At 41.6% G+C, this 20,449-nt stretch overlaps 1 protein-coding gene and 1 long non-coding RNA gene across 11 annotated transcripts in view; one reads left to right on the top strand and one right to left on the bottom strand.

Moving 5' to 3' along the window:
• Positions 1 to 20,449, bottom strand: part of LOC308580234 — a 75,183-nt gene that overhangs the window by 27,922 nt on the left and 26,812 nt on the right. Inside the window, exon 3 of one of the 6 annotated variants that reach the window (XR_014004733.1) lies at positions 17,042 to 17,876. The exons of the other annotated variants lie outside the window; for them this stretch is intronic. This is a non-coding gene — a long non-coding RNA (uncharacterized lncRNA). Of the gene's footprint in view, positions 1 to 17,041; positions 17,877 to 20,449 lie in introns of those variants that run through there. 6 annotated transcript variants of the gene reach the window in all.
• CEP112 (centrosomal protein 112) overlaps positions 1 to 20,449 on the top strand; it is a 220,573-nt gene that overhangs the window by 197,826 nt on the left and 2,298 nt on the right. For 3 of the 5 annotated variants that reach the window (XM_081181284.1, XM_081181283.1, XM_081181281.1), the window contains 2 exons: positions 15,333 to 15,434; positions 19,656 to 19,720. In XM_081181284.1, coding sequence (XP_081037410.1) covers positions 15,333 to 15,434; positions 19,656 to 19,720 — 167 coding nt within the window. Of the gene's footprint in view, positions 1 to 15,332; positions 15,435 to 19,655; positions 20,381 to 20,449 lie in introns of those variants that run through there. The other 2 variants (XM_081181282.1, XR_014004693.1) reach the window with 2 other exon arrangements.

Genomic DNA, 20,449 nt, shown 5'->3' with positions numbered 1-20,449 from the left:
TACTCCCCCATTCTGCCTCCAAAAGGATCCACGCATTGGTGATCGAGCACCAGTTGGATGTGCCTAAAAAGGTTGATGCCTTTACACACCAAATAAAACTTTTAAGTAGAGATAAAATCATATTAACTATATGACATTCTCTTGCCCTCTTCTCTTGTATATTAAGTGCTTCTTCAAATGAGACATGTTATATTCAGATGTAGTGTTAAACCATGATTTAGCGTTACAAGGATCAACAGGTGAGAGGCCTTCCCTTCCTTGATGCATGGGGGAAAGAAGTTTAAAGCTTCTGACCATCAGTTTTGAACAAAAACTCACAGAAGTTTTAAACTCTTTTCTCCCTTGAAGGGTGGGGAAGTGGAAAGGGAACATTCAAGTCTAAACACCAGGGTTGCTCATGGTCATAATGCTAAAACATGCTGAATAAATAGGAGTGAGTATGACTTGAGAATGCAAAAGGTAAGTACTGGAACACTGCTTTTCCCCCACGCATCCTACTCCTGATGAAGTGACTTGTGGGTTTCAAGTGCTATATAGATGAAAAACAAAACGTTTATTTAAAGGGGCATATGAAATATCATCCTGAGCTTTTAGGGCTGCAGTTGTACTGTGCACACTTACCAGTGGGGGGAAAGACATTGAACTTAGACATCTGATTAGACATGTAGAATTGGGCAACACAAGAAATACTGCAGTGTAAAAGAGAATAAAGAAATACTTATTCTTAGAGCCATGATATTTAGCCATGGATCCTTTGCTTGTTATGAGGAATAAAAAGTTTCTTTCTTTACAACCCCACATGTAAAGTTTTCAGTTTTTGGTCCAATGCCAAAATATTTGCTGTTCATTCTTAACTCTGTATACTTTGCATAGTTATATTGCAAGAACAGTTATCAGATAATCTGAAAGATTATTTTTCCATGAGTAATGCTGTGGCTGTTTGCATATTTAAAAGAGAGAAAATGTTTTCTGAGGGAGCGGTTCATTGTTTAAGGAAATTAACCAACTCTCTGATTCCTGATTTTTATACTTTCATGTTTATCATTCATTACCTTCTACTTCATATAGTCTATTATCCTTGCATTTTGTACAGCAAGGGGGCTAGAATTATGTGGGGTTTAAAGTATCACACTAGGACTTGAGAGAACTTGGTTCAAATACCCATTCAGCTGTGTAGTTATCACTATTTCTCAACGTAACCTATCTCAGTAAGTTAACATGATAATATGATGGGATGGTATAAAGTTGTATGCCACCCTGAGATCCTTGGAGAAAGAACAGGCTGAAAGGTAGTACATAATAAATCCTAGGTGTCCTTTAACAGTTGCCAAAAATTCTGCCAAGACTTTAATTTTTATGCAGGCTTCCCATTTCCCCATTCCATTCATCTTTCTGATCTTTATCTGCTACCTATAACTCATAATTCCTTCTGTCATTCTTAGTTATACATAAATGTCCACACGTTTTTATAACAAATGGGAGTTAAGTAGCAGGGCTGATAATAAGGTTATATGCATGTACAACAAATGAGAAGTTGCTGTGATGTGTTCCGATGGATTGAGCCCAGCTGCTTTTATCAGTCAGTGGCTTTGTGGGGTTTGCTGTGGTTGACTGGGGAGGGTGTAGGTTGGCTGCCATTGACGATCTGATCAACCATTTATTGGAGGAGTTACACAACATTCTGGAAATGGGTTGAACTGCATGTGAACAGTCATGTGATACCCACAAACCCATTGTGTTCTACTCCAACTCATGGTAGACTCACTGAAACTAATGGGCCTAAGCCAGCCGTGTCTATTAGTGTTAATGGGTACGCTCTGAGTATGATTTGACACTGGATACAACCCATTTTCTCCATGCTCCCTCCTGGAGGGGAATAGGTACACTAGTCAACAGCTCACTGGGTGTACTTCCAGCACACTGTTGTTTCCTATGTACATCTACATGCCACCTAGGTAAAGGTAAAGGGACCCCTGACTATTAGGTCCAGTCATGACCAACTCTGGGGTTGCGGCACTCATCTCGCTTTATTGGCCGAGGGAGCCGGCATACAGCTTCCGGGTCATGTGGCCAGCATGACTAAGCTGCTTCTGGCGAACCAGAGCAGCGCACAGAAACGCCGTTTACCTTCCCGCCAGAGTGGTACCTATTTATCTACTTGTACTTTGACATGCTTTCGAACTGCTAAGTTGGCAGGAGCAGGGACCGAGCAACGGGAGCTCACCCCATCATGGGGATTTGAACCACCGATCTTCTGATTGGCAAGTCCTAGGCTTTGTGGTTTAACCCACAGTGCCACCGCGTCCTATGCCACCTAATCGGTCAGTAAATCAGCACATGTAAAAAGTGTTCCTTAATACCATGACAAATACTTTGTATGTTCAGCAGAGGAGAATAAAAACAAAAATGGGGATTTGAAACAAATTTTGGGGGAGATGCTCTTCTATTAGCTGCCTTCTCCCTCCCTACTATAGTTTCTAACTGCTGATTCACATAATGCATCACTGGAGAGTTCATCTGATGTCTATCACTCAGCGATACACAGCTAAAAATATACATATAGCAGGATGATATGGGAATAAGTTGAAGAATCCTGAAATGGTAGAATGGACTGTGTGTCTCATACAGAGAGAGAGAGAGAGAGAGAGAGAGAGAGAGAGAGAGAGAGAGAATAGTAGCCCATTCCAGTTCAGCTAATTAACAGCCATGATAATTAAAGCACATCCTTAGTACTTTCCCCCCTAAGTGTACCAAATATTATTGTCTTGATAACACATTTTCTAAAGGTTCACAATTTGCCTTGGCACAATTACAAAAGGCAATTTCCTGGGCCTTTGCAAGTCTGTTTTGAGTGAGAGAAATGCAGGTTTAAATGGCTGCTGTTTTTCATTAAAAGGAAAACTCTTGTGTTTTGATTCTATAACAAACAAATGAATGAGACATGAAAAAAAATTGTTGTGTTTTTAATTAAAAACACAAGGCTGTTTCTCATTATTTCCTGTTGGGTGGTATCTTGGTTCTTCATGTTTGCCTTGTTTTTAGATGAGGCAACTCTCTAACTTTGTGCTCATGTCTCACAAGTTCACTAGAGGGCAAACTACACATTACTCTTCAGCCATGTGTAATGATGGCCCTGTGGCCTCCTTCAGTGCTGCAAAGTAAGTCCAGAACACAGGTGGGGTTACAAGCATTGGTGAGGGAGGGGAAAGTTTAGGGCTGTAAACAGTTAAGCACTTGCTTCACTCCGGTCGCTTCTCTGATGCCTGTCACCCCTGCTAGGAAGAATACACCATTAGTGCTTCATTACACAGACATGGCTATATTGTATTGTGTCATTTGTTCTTCAGATGAATGCACTTTTGCTTGGCCTTCATCTTAGCAGCATGCAAGGCATTAGCTTTCCCCACTGTGCGTGTGAGAAATATTTTTAAACTTCTGTTAAATTTAATAGAATGGATCTCTAAAAAGGGCAGTATTGCTAAGCAAAATTGCCAGACCTAAATGTGGCTTCTGAAACTAGAAACCGAAGGAAAGTTTGACAGCTAAAACTTTTGACAGACACTAGTCAAAAAGGGATCTCTGCCTGAATGTACACAATCGCTAAGATCTCCCTTCTGTAGCTCCACCTTTATATCTCTGAAGACATTTAATCTAGGACAAGTCCCCAAAGCATCTTAAATAGAAGATAATTGGTCCCAAACTGAAAATCAAATATAAATAATTTGTGAATATTATTAAAAGAATAAGGATAAGTTCCACTATCATTTCCACATTCTTTAATATTTATTTTGAAATAAATTCAAACACAAGAAAATGGAGGCTTGAATATGTTGTTGTCTAGAAATAGAGTGAAGTCTGTTTAGAAAATACTGATTCCATTTCATTCCAAAGTGCAAAATGAAAACAGAAGTGATAATTGCAAGAGAAATATGATTCAATGGCACATTGAGTTTGCCAGTTGAATGTTTATTATTCTAACTTAAGTTATTTTTTTGACCATTGGGTGTTTACAGTCTTCAGCCTAACTTGTCTGTGTCTATTCCAATTAAATAAATGTGTTCTCACACAACAGTGATGCATCTTTTGAAAAATTTGGTTGCTAATCATAGAGAACATTTGCCACATCTTCTTATTAAAGGAAACGTGATTGGTTGCAGGTTATGGATATAATAAGTTAAATCATCATGCTTATGTTATAATGCATCCTCTTGCTGCCTGTTTTAGCGGTTTAGACAGTAGGTATCAAATTTCTCTGAGACATTCTATTCTTTTACTTGTCGGTTGATCTCAAGATTGGTCTTGTCAGGTGCTAGAGGGCTCAGACTATGTTAAAACTTTATAGACACTGGAAACAGCCCAATTGATTGAAATTATATGAAGGGAAAATGGGGAAGGGGACTGTTCACATCAATATCACTGATGGATAAGTGAAAACCATGTATTGTCCATTAGATGAATACTGTGATTCTGTATTACTGGGTAGAACTTGTTTCTGTAACAACTCTATATAAAGTGAAAGATAAAGGAAAGTAGAACCTTAAGTTGACTATCCAATTTTTCCTATCCACCACCATCCCATTTCCAGACCAAGTCAAGGACAGATGACAACTTGAGACAGCCCCATGGTTGTCATAGAGGCCATGAAGTCTTGAGCCAGAACATGGATGTTGAAATCAACCAGAGCTATCATTCTTAATTCCTCCAGCACACTCCTGAGATTACTTCCACCAGCTCAGTCAGAGAAGCTACTGGGCATCAGGGTAGATGGTACACTAGTAACAGCCCTCCCTAGCAGTGCTGTAGCTATTGGAGGGCTAGCTGGGTTTTTTTGCCCTGGGTGAAGCCTCCAGAGGGGCACCATTGAGGCTCCCAACCTGTGTGTGTGTGTGTGTGTGCGCGCGCGCGCGCGTGCGCGTGCGCGCAAATGCGCATGGAGGTCTTTGGCCAATCACCAGGTGCAGGCCCTCACAGCCAGCTTCAAGATAGGGGTTTCCTGGTGATGGAGATGGAAGTTGATGGATCTCAGCTACACTCCACTCCCATACTGGCCCTTGCAACCTCTCTTGGTGTTGCTCAAAAGTATCTGAGTAAGCGCAGCGCACTCACCCAAGTCTCAGAAAAACACACCCAGATCAGCACCCAGGATGAGTGAGGTCTTGTTGTGTACTGCTCTGGTGTTAAGCAACAGCACACAAGAGACTAGTGGCTTGTCTTTGTAGCAACAGCGACAATTTGATTTCACAATCTGCAACGAATGTATATAGCAGAATCACCAAACACGGGAAATGAGGGCTAGGATCATTTTCTAAGCCCTTTTTTCCAGTCCTTTTATCTAAGTGGAAAGATACCAAAGTGGGTAGAGAGTTCTTGTACAAGCAGAACATTGCCAAAGAGGCCAACAGAGGTAAATGGTAGCTACAAAGAAGTGAACCTTGATAATCAGGCACAGTCTCAGAAAAGTACAAAGGTGAGCGTGCAGCTGCCGTGGCAAAGAACAGATAGTTAACATGATTTGAGCAGTTGGAAATAGGAAGTGGAAAGAGGGGATAAGGGAGATAGAAAAGGCATGTAAACAAAGTTGAAAGGCACTGAGTAAACTTGCTTAAAAGGAAGAGAGTGAAATTTTGATAAGAATATTAAGTGACTGTGCCAGTGTTCCAGCATTGATGAGATGTTCTGCAATTTCAGTTATTTATTTTCCTTATTAGGAAAGGACACGTTGGAAGATACAGCTTTTCTTTTTACACAATGAATCATTTTGCAGAACCATAGAAACAATTGAAGGATTTGTCTCCTTTCATGGGGCAGAATTATTTGCAATAGTTTAGAATGGGGCTGCCTGAGCTGGGCTATTCAGTAAAGAAAAAATGTGGTAATGGAAACACAAATGCAAAAATGGGCATCAGTAGACAAGAAGTGTGGTAGGTTCCTGATAGCTCTTCATCAGGAACAATATTTTAGCTGTCTAATGAAGTAGTGCTGAATTTCTCAACCGATGGGGTAACTCTTACAGAAAGCCTCATACATATGCTAACAGAGGAGACAAAAATTCTATTGTTAACCAGCAATATATTTGCAGCGCTGATTTGCTGCAGGGTACATTAGCAAAAAAACTGAAGTGTTGGAAGCAGGGTTGTCGTTTCTACAATCAAGCAATATATAAACTGTCTGGAGTAAATATCGAGAAAAAACAAGGATCTTTACCCCTACATTAGTAGCATAAACGCTGCAATGCAGACTGTAAATTCCAAGCTGGTACTTCTGCTAATAATGACTATTTGGTGGCGGCGTGTTTTAAAGTTAATGTCTGCAGCCCTACTCAAAGCTTGCACAACACAACTTCAGCCATAGCAGAAGTGGACAATCAGTAATGTCTTAGGCAGGAACAAAAGATCAAGTCCGAAGTGAATGCAGAAAAAGTAAGCTATTAACTGAAATTAATATGTATCTAAATAACCAAATCTGCTACAAACAAACAAAGTATGGGAGCTATGTAGGGTTTTTCTCCTTTTTTTGTAGTGGGACGGGAAGGAGGCCAGGATTCTATGATACTTGCAGCTGGTTGGGACATAATTTATTCTCCAACAGGCCACTTCTTAAAATTATACTTTGATCCTAAAACATTTCACTGGGCTTTATTTCAATCCTGTTTTAATTGAGCCAATAAACAGTGTATGACTTTTATTGGTTATAATTCTGAGCCACCATTTCACTCTCAAGTTTACTTGCTTGTTGGTTCTTCTCCGATGAAGCCTCAGTTCCTCCTATAGTGACCAGCCAAGGATTTTCTATGGCGTCTCTGCTTATTTTGACCTTGAGCAAGTAATGCATCTTGACTTTAGGTTCCCGTGTATATAGATGGAAATAATATTGGTTGACAAGGGGTTGTAGCGCATGATTAAGAACGTGATTAAGAATATTTTTCAGGTTTTTATTTTAGTGAATGTCTATTTTAAATTCTCTGCAACTGTGGAATTTTAGCTGAAATTGTTAAAGTCACCCCCCCAGCTGTACCCTGTGAGAAGCATTGAAGAACAGTATGATATGTCTGACTGAAGGTGAGAGTTAAATTGATACCCTGTCCTTTTCCAAGAAGGGGACTTATAACATGAGAGCATAAGTAATTTATTTAACTCTCGCCTTCAGAACAGTTTCTTAACTTGAAACTGTTCTTAACCTGAGGTACCACTTTAGCTAATGGGGCCTCCTGCTGCCGCTGCACGATTTCTGTTCTCATCCTGAAGCAGAGTTTTTAACCCAAGGTACTATTTCTGGGTTAGTGGAGTCTGTAACCTGAAGCGTCTATAACCCGAGGTACCACTGTACTGGGAAAGAACTGGGCCATGTTCTGTTCACGGGTCAGGAAATTGTGACCCCTCCATATGCTGTTGGATTCCCAACTCCCATCTGCTCCACCTAGCATGGCAAATGGTCAAGGGTGAATGGAGTTGTAGTGCAAGAACATTGGGGGGACGACACAGGTTTCCAGTACCTGATCTGCTCCCTCCTGCACAACAGCTCTTTGTTAGATGGGAATCCATATTTGGAGTCTGTAGATCTCTCACAGTACCCCAACCAGGCACCCAAACATTGCCTTCCATGCTTTGCAAAGAAGTACAAGCTACCTCCACCAAGAGCATTCTGCAGGTTGTGAGGGTGGATCATACCCTTGCCTACTATGATCTTATATACATGGGCATTTAATTCTGAATTTGTTTAGGAACTGTCCATGTAAGGAACTGTTTGTTTGTTTGTTTGTTTGTTTGATTCATTCATTCATTCATTCATTCATTCATTCCTGTCTCTTACTGTCCTATGAGAGGTGTGGGGAATCTTTTGCCCTCCAGATATTGCTGAATGACAACTGCCATCATCCAATGCTTGCTGTGGCTGATGAGAGTTGTAATTCACCCCTGACCTATGCTCTTGTCAGATCAGTTACCCCAGAGTGGCTAAGAAAGACAGAGAGACAGGACTCATTACCTCTAGGAGAAGTGAAATGGCTCTCTTTCTTTCCTGCCAACCACCCTGCTATTCTAGGTGCTTATCTTCACTGATAACATAGTTTGAGAGCTAGTGAATAGTTAATAATGAATATATACTGGTACAGATTGGCTGCTTAGAAATAATCTGAGCCTTTTGGGGGAAGGCCATATGAAAAACATAAATAGCACAATCCCCAACTCAACACCAGTAGCAAATGTAGAAGCCTAGGTTCTTATGGTAAAACTCTGCAACTGTTCTTTGGCTGCCTAGGTCATATTGTTGGGGGGGGGGTATTCCAAGGGTATTATGGAGGCTCCCTCCTTCATTTCTTGAGGAGGGATGCATATTGTGAAACATACTGTGCAACACATCTGTCATCTCATGATAGAAGACCTTCAGCCACCAATATATTTTCTTTCAGGAGAAGGAGCTCATTGGCAGAGGCAATGAAGGATTCTTTACACTGGCAGAATAGTCAAGTAGCAAGTGTTTTCTGACCACAGCTATGCCATGGTGTTGAGTGATGACTTTTATTCCTCTCCAACTCACGTGATCGCAAGAATGCTGCTGTTATGTAGCATATTGCTTCCTAAGGTTTGCTTGGCTGCTTCTCTTTGGCAGTTATGAATTATATAAACTGTAAGTGCTTAACTACAAACAGAGGATTTTCCAGGTGGGTGATCTGGTTTTAGAAAGAAAAGACCAGCAGTCACTAAAATAATACGTTTTCTTGGAGACAGGCTACATGTTCAGACAAATCACATGGTGCAGCCCTTGGGTCATACCCCTTCGGAAAGCAGGTGGGGGAATTGCATGACTGAATAAAAAAATCTCCAAGTTTATGCTCTAATCCTGGGCAATCTAGTTTCTATAGGCAAGGAGTCGTGTGTGTGTGTGTGTTATGCTTGGGTTCCCCCCTGTCATGGAGAAACATTCAAATATCATGCATTATGAAGTGGTGCAGTCCCAGACAAACTGCATTACCTGATTATTTTGAATATGTACTCCTTCCCTTAGATAAGGATGGGGGCGGGATTCAGTGTCTTTTATATATTTACTGAGTTTCATTTCATATACAATACCTTTATATATAGCTAATACAATTTAAAAAAATAATTTTGAGACTTTTAAAAGAGCTGGATACTCAGTAGGCAGCAGAGAAGCCACTTGTGCCAATATTAATACTTGTTAATACTTTAGAAATGTAGTAACTTCTGGAATCATAGCTTTCCCCCTTAAGTAGAGCAATGTGATACTGTGAAAGTTGCAGCCTAACCAAGGTGATGTCCCAACCCAAACTAAGACCTTTGGCTGATATTCCCTGGGGCCTTTCATCACCACCCCACTGTTACATAACCAACTGTTTGACTTCTTGCACAGAGGTGTGAGTTTTGCTATTACTTTAGCCTCCCTAGGTAGGTGATACCTTTCAGTCCATAAGATCCACAAAATTTCCAGATTCATAAAACACAGCACTTATTTTCTGAATGCCTGAAAATGAAAACACTGAGCTGTTCTGGTGTTTTGTTTCTTCTCAAGAAAATGTGTACCATATGTTAAGCAAACTCAAACACATTTTATTTAATGTTTTATTAGATCCAAAAAAACCCCCCAAAAGCCCCACCCTGAGTGAATGGATGATTTATTCTGAAAAAGCTCAAATACCACACGGTTTTTAAAATGCACACAGGAAGGCGGGGTGGGAAATCACACATTTAGAACAGTTCTTTACCACACTTAAATGGGATCACATAAGAACATGAGCAATGCCACCCCCACAGCCAAAGTTTTATACAAATACCATACAAGTACTGCTGAGGGCATGTGAGGCAATGATAAAGGAGAGTGCCTCTGAGCATATGCAGAGTCTGCCCTTGACTACTGAGGAACTCCTCCAACATATATGTCTCAAGATACGACTAAGATCAAGAAGACAAGACAGGAGACTTGTATTCAAGGTCAAAGGAAATGGTTCCATATGTTGTGAACTGCCCTGTGATCTTCGGATGAAGGGCGGTATCCAGATCTAATCAGTCAATCAAGTTCAAATTGTGCATAATGATTAAAAGTATACCTTCCTAGCTGTGAGCTGTGTGGTTCCAGAGACCAAGGTATGGATGAGGAGATCCCCAGTTAGAACCTAACCAATGTGATGAACTCACTAGGTGGCCTTGGGTCACTCATGGGGAGCTTGAAGCCCTCCAGGTATTGCTGGACTATGGTTTCCACCATCCTTGATGGTTGGCCATTCTGGTGATTGGCCATTCTCTTACTTTTGAAGTGCTTTGATCATCTGGAGCCACCCTATTGAACAATGGTGGTGATATTGACTTAATTTTACGGTGCTGTGACAAAGGATCATTTAGATAATGTATAAGATGTGTTTTGAGCTGTCAGAAATAGGGTTACTATTGAGGGTATTTGGCGAGCCAACATGGCCATGATGTGGGATTGAGGTGATCATTCTGTGATACTATGGCAGAAGACAATGCTGTATTGTAACTTTTGGAAGAAGAAGAAGAAGAAGAAGAAGAAGAAGAAGAAGAAGAAAGATTGTTGTTCTCAGTAGGCTCAAGACCTAGCTCCTCACCTTGTTAAAATTGCAGCCAAATCCTATGCATGTTTACTCAGATGCAATATTATCAAAATATTCAGTGTGGCGTCATCTCAGGCGTAGGAGTGCAGCTTTAATCACAAAATGTGCTCTAGCAGTAATGGGATGTACATAAGTCAAGTCACAGTTCTCTGAACATTGACCTCTGATAGAAGTCATAATATAAATAAATAAAACCCCTGGCGGTTTTAAGCAGCCTTCCTCAACTTGGTGGCCTCCAGGTGCCTAGGACTACAGCTGCCATCCATCCCAGCTTGTTTGGTCCATGGTCAGGGAGGATAGGAGTTGTCTCCCTAAACATCTGAAGGGAAGACTGGCCTAAGGAAGGGGAGATCTGTTTCACATGGTGCTTTCTCCTACTTCTTTGCACGTGAAGCCTGCCTGCTATGATTTCGCTGCCTATCCTTTTTGTTTAACATGCATTCAAAAGATTTACATCTCTCATTATTGCTTTAATTGAAACTGCGTGTCATATTCCCTTTTGCATTTACATCATACTATGTTTGGCAAGATTTCCTCTCGGTTGAATATGTTTGCTGGTACTTCAAGTAGGTCTTAACTTCTGTCACAGTCTTGACAATTAAACATAAATTGTATAGGTTTTGTAGATAAATGTAGATCATAACTCGTTTTGTTTTCAAGTAAGTTTACTTGAAGTTCTTAAGCGTGTTGATTTTTAGTCCAAAGGGCAAAAGCGTTCCAGCAACTGTAACAAGTTTGTAGCTTAAAGATATACCTCCTGCCAACCTAGCAGTTCTAAAGCACGTCAAAGTGCAAGTAGATAAATAGGTACCACTCCGGCAGGAAGGTAAATGGCATTTCTGTGTGCTGCTCTGGTTCGCCAGAGGCGGCTTGGTCATGCTGGCCACATGACCCGGAAGCTGTATGCCGGCTCCCTCGGCCAATAAAGCAAGATGAGTGCCACAACCCCAGAGTAGGCCACAACTGGACCTAATGGTCAGGGGTCCCTTTCCCTTATTAGCATGAAGCATCATGACACATGAACACTGTTGTAAGAACATGCGAGGTTGTAGGCTGTAACAACAATTTGTATCAAGCTCCCTTCTAATCTCCTTTTACACATCCAAGGCACAGTCCACAAATGTCACTCTTGCACATCTTTGCTAATTTGCGATTCTTCTGTTTGTTTCGAGGGATTTTATTTATTAAAAAGAAGAAGATTTGTTCAATAGAGGTTTGTGCTCCAGAGAAGTCTTCTGCTTTGGGCCTCTTGTTTTCCTGCTCAGAGCAGGCTTATGAGCAAGTGTCACTTTAAAACCAATTTTAGCCCACTTTAAACCTGGAATATTTTTCTGTTGTACACATCCACTGCCCTTTGTCGGCTTCTTTGATCTTTCCTGCCATCTTCACCAATCTAGAGCCAGTTAAAAGCCTTCAGAAGACAAGCGTAATAGTCTCATGGAGATTGCACCACTTTACAATGCCGAGAGAGAGTTTCATATATGACTCTTGTCCAACAATAAAGAAGCCAATACATTAGAGGGAAGATTAGACTAGAATCTTTCCAATAAGCCAGTGCCCTACATGTGGGAAGCTTCTTGCATGACAATCCATTCCGTGCAATACAGCTTAAAGTGGTACAGTCCTACCACACATTTCTTTTGAAGGTTTGCTTTGGGTCTAAGTACATACAGTGTCAGCCAGCCAGGCAAGGACCCCATCACTTTTGGACCGTGTCTGGCATGCTGTTGAGAACTAATTAAATGTAAAAAGTAAGCTCCACAGTCCGTTAATGAGTTTACTGAAAGTATTCACAAATTTGATAATAGTTCTTCAGGAATAGGATACATTCACTTTTAATGAAAGGAACTAAAAGCAGAAAGAAGCTTCAGCTTAAAGCTGTTTGTTTTGCCTTGACTACCTCAAACAAACTGCTAAACACAACTTCCAAAGTTTCATTTTCTCTTTGAAGTAAACTGCCAAATTACTGTTCAATCCAGTGTTCAGTGTTTCTTCATCTCACTGGCAAGAGAGTTGTGCAGCTGCTGCAACTGAACTCATTCAGCGAGTACTGTGACTTAAGTCATCCTATTTATTTAATATGAGCAGAGGTGGAAGGAAGGCAATTATGATGTGGCTATTTCAAAGCCTGTCATGAACACGCCGAAAAGAACCACTGTATAAACTGTATAAACCCAAACTCTGCATTTAAAACAAAAACAAAAAAAACAGAGCAACATTTTGATTATTGGTTCTGCTTGTCAGATAATTCAATGTTGTTTCAAAAATTCAATATACATCTTTAGTTCAGCTCAGTGATACTTTATATGCTAATGTATGTTGCTGGTTTTCAGTCAGTCTTGTGGAAGCCAGTATCTTTTATGAGTGATTGTGTCAGCTGGTGAAAGGGATGCTCAGAGCTATACATCTCAACACCTTCCTTACACAATGGAATGGCACCCCAGTAGTTATTGCGCAAGATAATTTATTGTGTTTGAGAAACAATTATTTCTACATTCAACATGCTAATTTGGTACAAACTTCTATGCTGCTACATGTTAGCATGTTCAGATTAATTAGTACATGAGATGATTTGCCCCATTTGAGTTTGTGAAATGTTTTAGCACTCGACTTCAGAATGCAGTGGTACTCAACTATATTTCGTTTAGTTGGTCAGTTTTATCCATTCCAACCCCCGTTCAAATAATAACGTGTCCTAAACCTACTGGAGTCTCTTCTCCTAGTGAAATGGGAATGAGCATTGCAGTTTGCATAGCTAGATTGCCTCCATTGCTTTAGAGCCTTGATAGCTCAGCTGGTTAGAGCCTGGTGCTAATAATGCCAAGGTTGCAGGTTCAATCCCTGTTTGGGGCAGCTGCATATTTCTGCATTTCAAAGGGTTGGACTAGATGATGCTCAGGATCCCTTCCAACGCTGCAGTTCTATGGTTCTATTACACACGAAAAGGAAATGCCCCCTTTTCCAGATCAAAGGGGTGAGGAACCTTTATTTCATCCATCCCTTGTGGGCCAAGCTTTGAATGGCATGTTCTTAATCAGCCTTACTTGTCCAAAGAGGAAGGGGGAGAGTTGCATAGGCCTTCCTTTTGTTCTGAAAAGCAACAACTCTGTCAGACCGTAGTCAGTTTGAATGCATTTTATTTCAAAGTTTTGCTCTGAATATCTGAGACTGATGAAGAACTGACTACAGCAAAGCTGATTTCCAGCATTCCTGTCAGATCCTAAATGTAAGGCCTGAGGATTGTAGTCGACAAGCCAAACCTTTTCTTTTTCTCTTCTCTGGGAATGACCATGTAGGCACGAAAGGATGAAGCGTTCACAGGCAGGATGCAGCCCTGTTGCTTTCCCCAAAAACAGTTATGCCAGTAAGAGTCATATTTCAATTGCTTTGTATTTCCATGGCATTATTCGCTCTTACCTGTAGAGAAAGACGCCACAAACTCTTCAAGATGCCCAAAAAGTTTTCTCAAATTAGCTTGAATTCTCATGGAATATTGAATCTTAGCATACGTTTTGAGGTCACCGAAGGAACCCTCTATTCATACGATCTTTAAAAACGATTTGATGTTTTAAAAGGGAAGGGAAACCTTCCTTAAGAGAGGGCTTTAGCTTTTATTCATTTATACTTTAAAAGCATTGTGGGGACAGTAGGACAATTATTATTATTATTTTGCTCAGCTGCCATATTAATATGACTGGGAATTGAAGGAGCATCAAGGAGTGTCTTGTAGGGTTTATTTTTTTTCCTGCTAGGGAGATGTCCTTAAAATACTGTGTTGGCTATCATTAGGTCATTCGCTATTTTAGCTTTATTTAGCTTTATTACTCTACTGAAGGATACTTAATAGCACTGGAAAGCAGTCCCAAAATATCCAGGATGCAAGGGGGGGGGGGACAACACACACAATAAAACCGTTCTTGTAACTTTTCTATATATTTAAAAGGGGATACGTTGTAATAGACAAAATATGCACTCCACCTTTGCTATGAGAAGGATGGAAGAAAAAACAGCATGTGGGCCAGGCCTTGAAAAAAGAACAGATTCAGTGCTGAGTGAGTAGGAGCAGGAAGTGACTGCACATGGGTTTTGGGAGACTATACCTGCAATAATTTATTCAGTTTTTATGTCTTAGTTTTTGGTGGGAGAGACACAACATGTGTAAAAAGCTCATGTTGGCATCTTTGACACGATTCTGCAGCCGTTATTTAAGACTCTGAAAACAAGTTGAAGTTGACCATTTCAGTTCTAAACAACTTGAGATAACCACTTACCGTATATCTTGCTCTATAAGACTCACTTTTCCCCTCCTAAAAAGTAAGGGGAAATGTGTGTGCGTCTTATGGAGCGAATGCAGGCTGCGCGGCTATCCCAGAAGCCAGAACAGCAAGAGGGATTGCTGCTTTCACTGCGCAGCGATCCTTCTTGCTGTTCTGGCTTCTGAGATTCAGAATATTTTTTTTCTTGCTTTGCTCCTCCAAAAACTAGGTGCGTCTTGTGGTCTGGTGCATCTTATAGAGCGAAAAATACAGTAATTGAAAGTAGAGAAGGAGACAACCTTGATTTGTCATGTGAGAGTACTCAGGGATCCTTCAGTTTAATGGAACACAACACAATTGTTTTCTTGTATATCTATACACCCTGCATATAGATTTGATGAATGTGGTATTCAGACTGGGAAAAGTAGGCTGTGACAGCTCCCAACTGTGTGACCTCCTATTAGCTATGTAAATGCTCATATCTTTGGTTTCAGATGACTTCTATACGGCAGGAATATGAAACCAAACTCAAAGGTCTGATGCCAGCATCTGTGAGACAAGAACTTGAAGACACAATTATTTCGCTAAAATCTCAGGTAAAATCTGAAACGTCCCTCTCTTTGTAAGACTGGAACTGTGCACATCCTGACATTTGACGGTTCCAAGAATTGTCAATATATTTAATGGCACACAGCATCCCAGTTTGGCCAGCAGTTGTACCTAGTCCTAGTTTCGATTTCTTTTCCAGCCTGTTTTTCAGCCAGAATGGCTGATACTGTGGCTGAATCATTACTGCTGTATATGCAGTAGAATCGTATGGGAAGAAGTCAAATTATCCCTTTGGGGGTTCATTAAAAATTCCCTAAAAGATAGAGAATGGTGACTGTTCCTTAATCGTGTATTAATTGAACAGGTAGGTTAATTTTTACAATGCTGGTATGCTTTCCACCATGAGCACCCAATTGAGGAAGACAATGGCACACTTCTGCAGTAAGACATTACTGACACAAAAAAATGGGACTTGTGCTCTCTGGTTCATTTTACCTATTTATTACTATGTTCATATTGCACCTTTCCTAGGAGGAGTTCCGGGTGCAATGTGATGCTCTCCTACTCCCCGTTTGACCCTCACAACAACCCTGCGAAGTACCAGAGTGGTGGGGCAGGCAGCGGGGAGAAGCGCTCTTCTCCCCCCCGCCCGCCTTGCGATCAGGTCCGGGGACAGCAGGGAGACGCGCTGCGTCTCCCTGCTGTCCCCGGAGTGGTGGGGCAGGCAGCGGGGAGAAGCGCTCTTCTCCCCGCCGTCAGCCTCCAAACCACTTCGGGAGACAGCGGGATGGCGGCGTTCCGCCTCCCTCTGTCCCCCGACCTTGTGGGGCTGGCGCTGGGGCTCTCCTGAAGCCTGGAGAGCGAGAGGGGTCGGTGCGCACCAACCCCTCTCGCTCTCCAGGCTTCAGTGAAAGCCTGCATTCGCCCCATAAGACGCACCCACATTTCCCCTTCATTTTTGGAGGGGAAAAAGTGCGTCTTATAGGGCAAAAAATACGGTAGGTTAGACTGAGACACTGCGAGTGGCCCAAGATCAATCAGTGAGCTTCATGGCTGAGTGGGGATTTGAACCCTGGTCTGACCCTCTAACCCAGGGTTTCTCAAACTTGAGTTTCCAGCCGTTGTTGGACTACAACTCCCTAACTAGTAGGACCAGTGTTCAGGGATGATGGGGACTGTCGTCCAAAAAACAGCTGGCGACCCAAGTTTGGGAAACTTTGCTCTAACCCAATGACAGGGAACCTGCAACCCTCCATATGTTGTTGGACTCCCTACTCCCATCATCCCTGAGCATTGGTCATGCTAGGTGGAGCTGATGGGAGTTGAGATCCAACAATATCTGAAGGCCATGGGGTAGCCATCCCTACTCCAACCATGGCATGACAGGGAACCAGGCAGAGGGCCTTCTTGGTAGTGGTGCCCGCCCTGTGGAATGCCCTCCCATCAGATGTCAAGGAAATAAACAACTATCTGAGTTTTAGAAGACATCTGAAGGCAGCCCTGTTTAGGGAAGTTTTTAAGGATCAACACTTTATTGTGGTTTTAATATTCTGTTGGGAGCTGCCCAGTGGCTGGGGAAACCCAGCCAGATGGACAGGGTATAAATTTATTATTGTTGTTGTTGTTGTTGTTGTTGTTGTTGTTGTTGTTGTATGTGAGTGCAGGCAGGGTGTAGGGATCAGAAGAATAAGAAGGGTGTAGAATAAGGAGGCACAGAGTGGCTGAATACAGTTCAGCTTGGCTGCACTGTTCAGTCCACTGCTGTGTGTACAACAAGCATTCTACGATATACTCATTCATTTTGGAGCAGGATCCTTTAGGAGCCATTTGCGCTCTACTTGGAGAAACGTGAAATACTTTGCTGCTCTCACATTCCTTTAATTCCAGAGCTTTTCAGGGGACGATCAAAAGGTTAAAATGGATATTTGTTATATGAGTTCCCACTGAATGAGGAGAGGAAACCTTTAATTTAAAAAATGTTAAAAAATCATTTTTCCACATATTTATTTGGTAAAATACTAGTTTGAAATGAGTTATTTTCTCGCTATAATTTCTGGCACATAAGACATTGGATGAAACACCACCAACTCTGAAGACAGGAGGAGCTCCATTAGAAAGAAACTTGCTGTTAATTTTGCTTTTAGCCTCTGTTTATAAATACATAAGAGAAATAAAAATGGAACATTATATGGGATATCTGTGACCGAAAAGTTCTGTGTCCCCACTTGCCAATCATAACAGGAGTTTTATAATTTCTAGAGGGAATGTCTTAGTAGCAAAAATATGGCATCTTAAAGACCAACAAATTTATCATGGCATAAGCTGCTATTGGGCTACAGTCCATTGAAACTTACACTGTAATAAATTTGTCTCAGTACAATTCTAACCATGGTATTAGAAGTGGAGTTAGAATTGCAGCCTTGGTCCCCAGGGTTCCAGAAGACTCTTAGAAGCTTTTGCTTGTGGGAACAAATTTCTATTGGAATTCACTGCAAAATAAATAAATATTTACTTACTTAACTTAATAAATGTCTATACTTCCCTACATCCGAGGATCACAGGGTGGTTTACTATATATATATATATATATATGCTTTCGTAGATTTTCACGGGTACAGGAATGTAGGTTTTGGTGTCTTCGGGTGTCTTCCCGTGTAAGAGTTGGGGTGTCTAGGCGACGTTTCGACGAGGTCTCACTCGTCATGAAGATGACGAGTGAGACCTCGTCGAAACGTCGCCTAGACACCCCAACTCTTACACGGGAAGACACCCGAAGACACCAAAACCTACATATATATATATATATATATATATATATATATATATATATATTACATAACATAGTAACAAAAAAATTTGGCATATATATCGTATTTTTCGCTCTATAAGACGCACCAGACCACAAGACGCACCTAGTTTTTGGAGGAGGAAAAAATATATTCTGAATCTCAGAAGCCAGAACAGCAAGAGGGGTCGCTGCGCAGTGAAAGCAGTGATCCCTCTTGCTTTTCTGGCTTCTGGTATAGCTGCGCAGCCTGCATTCGCTCCATAAGACGCACACACATTTCCCCTTACTTTTCAGGAGGGAAAAAGTGAGTCTTATAGAGCAAAAAATACGGTATACAGGAGTTAAGAATTTAACTAGGAAACCTATTTCAAGTTAATAAGTGTGCTTATCTAATAATTTTGCCAGTACAAAACATTGGAGAGGTGACAACTGGAGAAATCTGCAGCTTCCCCTGTAGTGAAGTTTGGAGTTGTTTGGTTTCTTTTTCATTTTTAATGAAATCTGATTTCCACCTGCAGGGCTTTTGTGAGTATACACAGCATTTCAAAGGAGCAAAAGTCACTCCAGACTCCTAATAGTGGGTGTTAATGCAGAAAAAGCCTAGCTGGCAGCTGCCTGCTCAGTGAAATACAGTAGCCAGCTACAGACTGCTCAGTAAGCAGGGCTCCCTTCTGAAGCACAGGTGTCCTCTCCTTTGAAATTGCTGAAATTCCTGCTTCAAAAACATCAGACGGAAAGAGCAGTGGAATCCTTGCACCTGTCAGGGTTATTAATTGTTCCAGAGGAATGAGAGGGCTTGGCTGGGTAAAAGTACCAACCAGGCGGCTTTAACAATGAACAAATAGGAAACATTCACTTCTCAAACAAAGCTTTGCTTATGTTTAAAATATGTTGGCCTCCTTCTCCTCCTCCCTTCTGAGGCTTTCAGTGTATTCTTTGTGTCCTGTCCTAGCCTGGCACAAGTGCCCTGTGATAGTATGCTTAGGATTTTACCTCTCTGGTGAGGACAGTCTGATCCTTTTTCTTTCTTTTTCCAAAAGGAGAATCAAAAGCAAAGGATTTTAATATTGCCTGCGATGTGTCATTGTTAACACTGAAATGGCAGAACATGGGAGTCTTGTACCCAGGCTTAGTTCCTAAACCCCTGAGTTCTTGTAAGCATCTATTAAGGCTGAAGTTTTTAAAAGTGCACCACTCCCGACCGACATGTTCTTTCAAGGTGTTGCGCAGTTCTAGACTATATGTATGAATGTGGGTCACGGAAGGTGTTTCCAGATCATGTAATTTGCTGGATTGCATTCCGGCTGCCTCCCTTGCTAGCGCAATGCACAGTAGCCACCAGCAAATAGATAATAAATGCAGATAAACCTAATTTAAATAATGAAGGTAAACGAATGGACATCTCTGGGAAGCCACAACCATTGTTCGTCGGTCTTCTGTCAGCTGGGAGCCCCTTTGTCATGACAGCTGTGTTTTCCAGGTGAATTTTCTGCAGAAAAGAGCATCCATCCTGCAAGAGGAACTGAGCACATACCGTACCAGGAGGTAAGCCGATACTTCCTCTTCAGGCTGTAACACTTTGCACCTGGCATTGCAGAGCTGCAAAGTGTAGTGAGAAGGACTCCGGCGCCTTGGCAAGTTTGAAAGCAGCTTACTGTTCGGTAAACAAAACGACTTTGGGAAGCTACGCCCCTCCCGTAACCCCCGTGCTTAGCGTTCGAGCAAGATGAGAACTTGCCGGTGCCTTGCAAGCCTGGGCCTCGCCTTGGCATTCATTGTGAGATGGTGGCTCAACACACAGCTGCTGTTCTGTTGGAGGTGCCGCCGCCGCCGCCTTCGAAGGTGATGCAGTTTGTAATATTGCAGATTGTATCTTCAAAGCACCGGATCTTCACCCACTTAGCTTTACTTAGACATTCACACCATTGTGAATAAATAGCCACAGATGTTGCAACAGCAACTGCACCTTTGGGAAGGGTGATTCACATGGGTGATTAAGTGAAAGGGACCTTCCAGGTGATGTCACTGAAAGTTTTCACACTGATAGTCTCACTGATCACCCCTTATTTCTTCAGGGCAGGATATGCAAATAGGGTTTTAATTGAAACTGTGTGTATGGAAGATGTAAGACTGTAACATGAAAGCAGGGATATCTCAGATTTCTCAACAAGCTTCTCCATAGACCTTGGCCTCGTTTAATTTCAACAGATAGCAACAATGAGAGCTAAACTTATGTGTGAGATTCTGGCTCAGTTTGAGCCTTGCGCTGGAACA

This window comes from Podarcis bocagei, assembly GCF_964188305.1.
Source record: "Podarcis bocagei genome assembly, chromosome: 2".
NCBI lineage: Eukaryota > Metazoa > Chordata > Lepidosauria > Squamata > Lacertidae > Podarcis > Podarcis bocagei.
The sequence above is the reverse complement of the archived record's forward strand: the minus strand, read 5'-3'. Positions and strand labels throughout refer to the sequence as shown.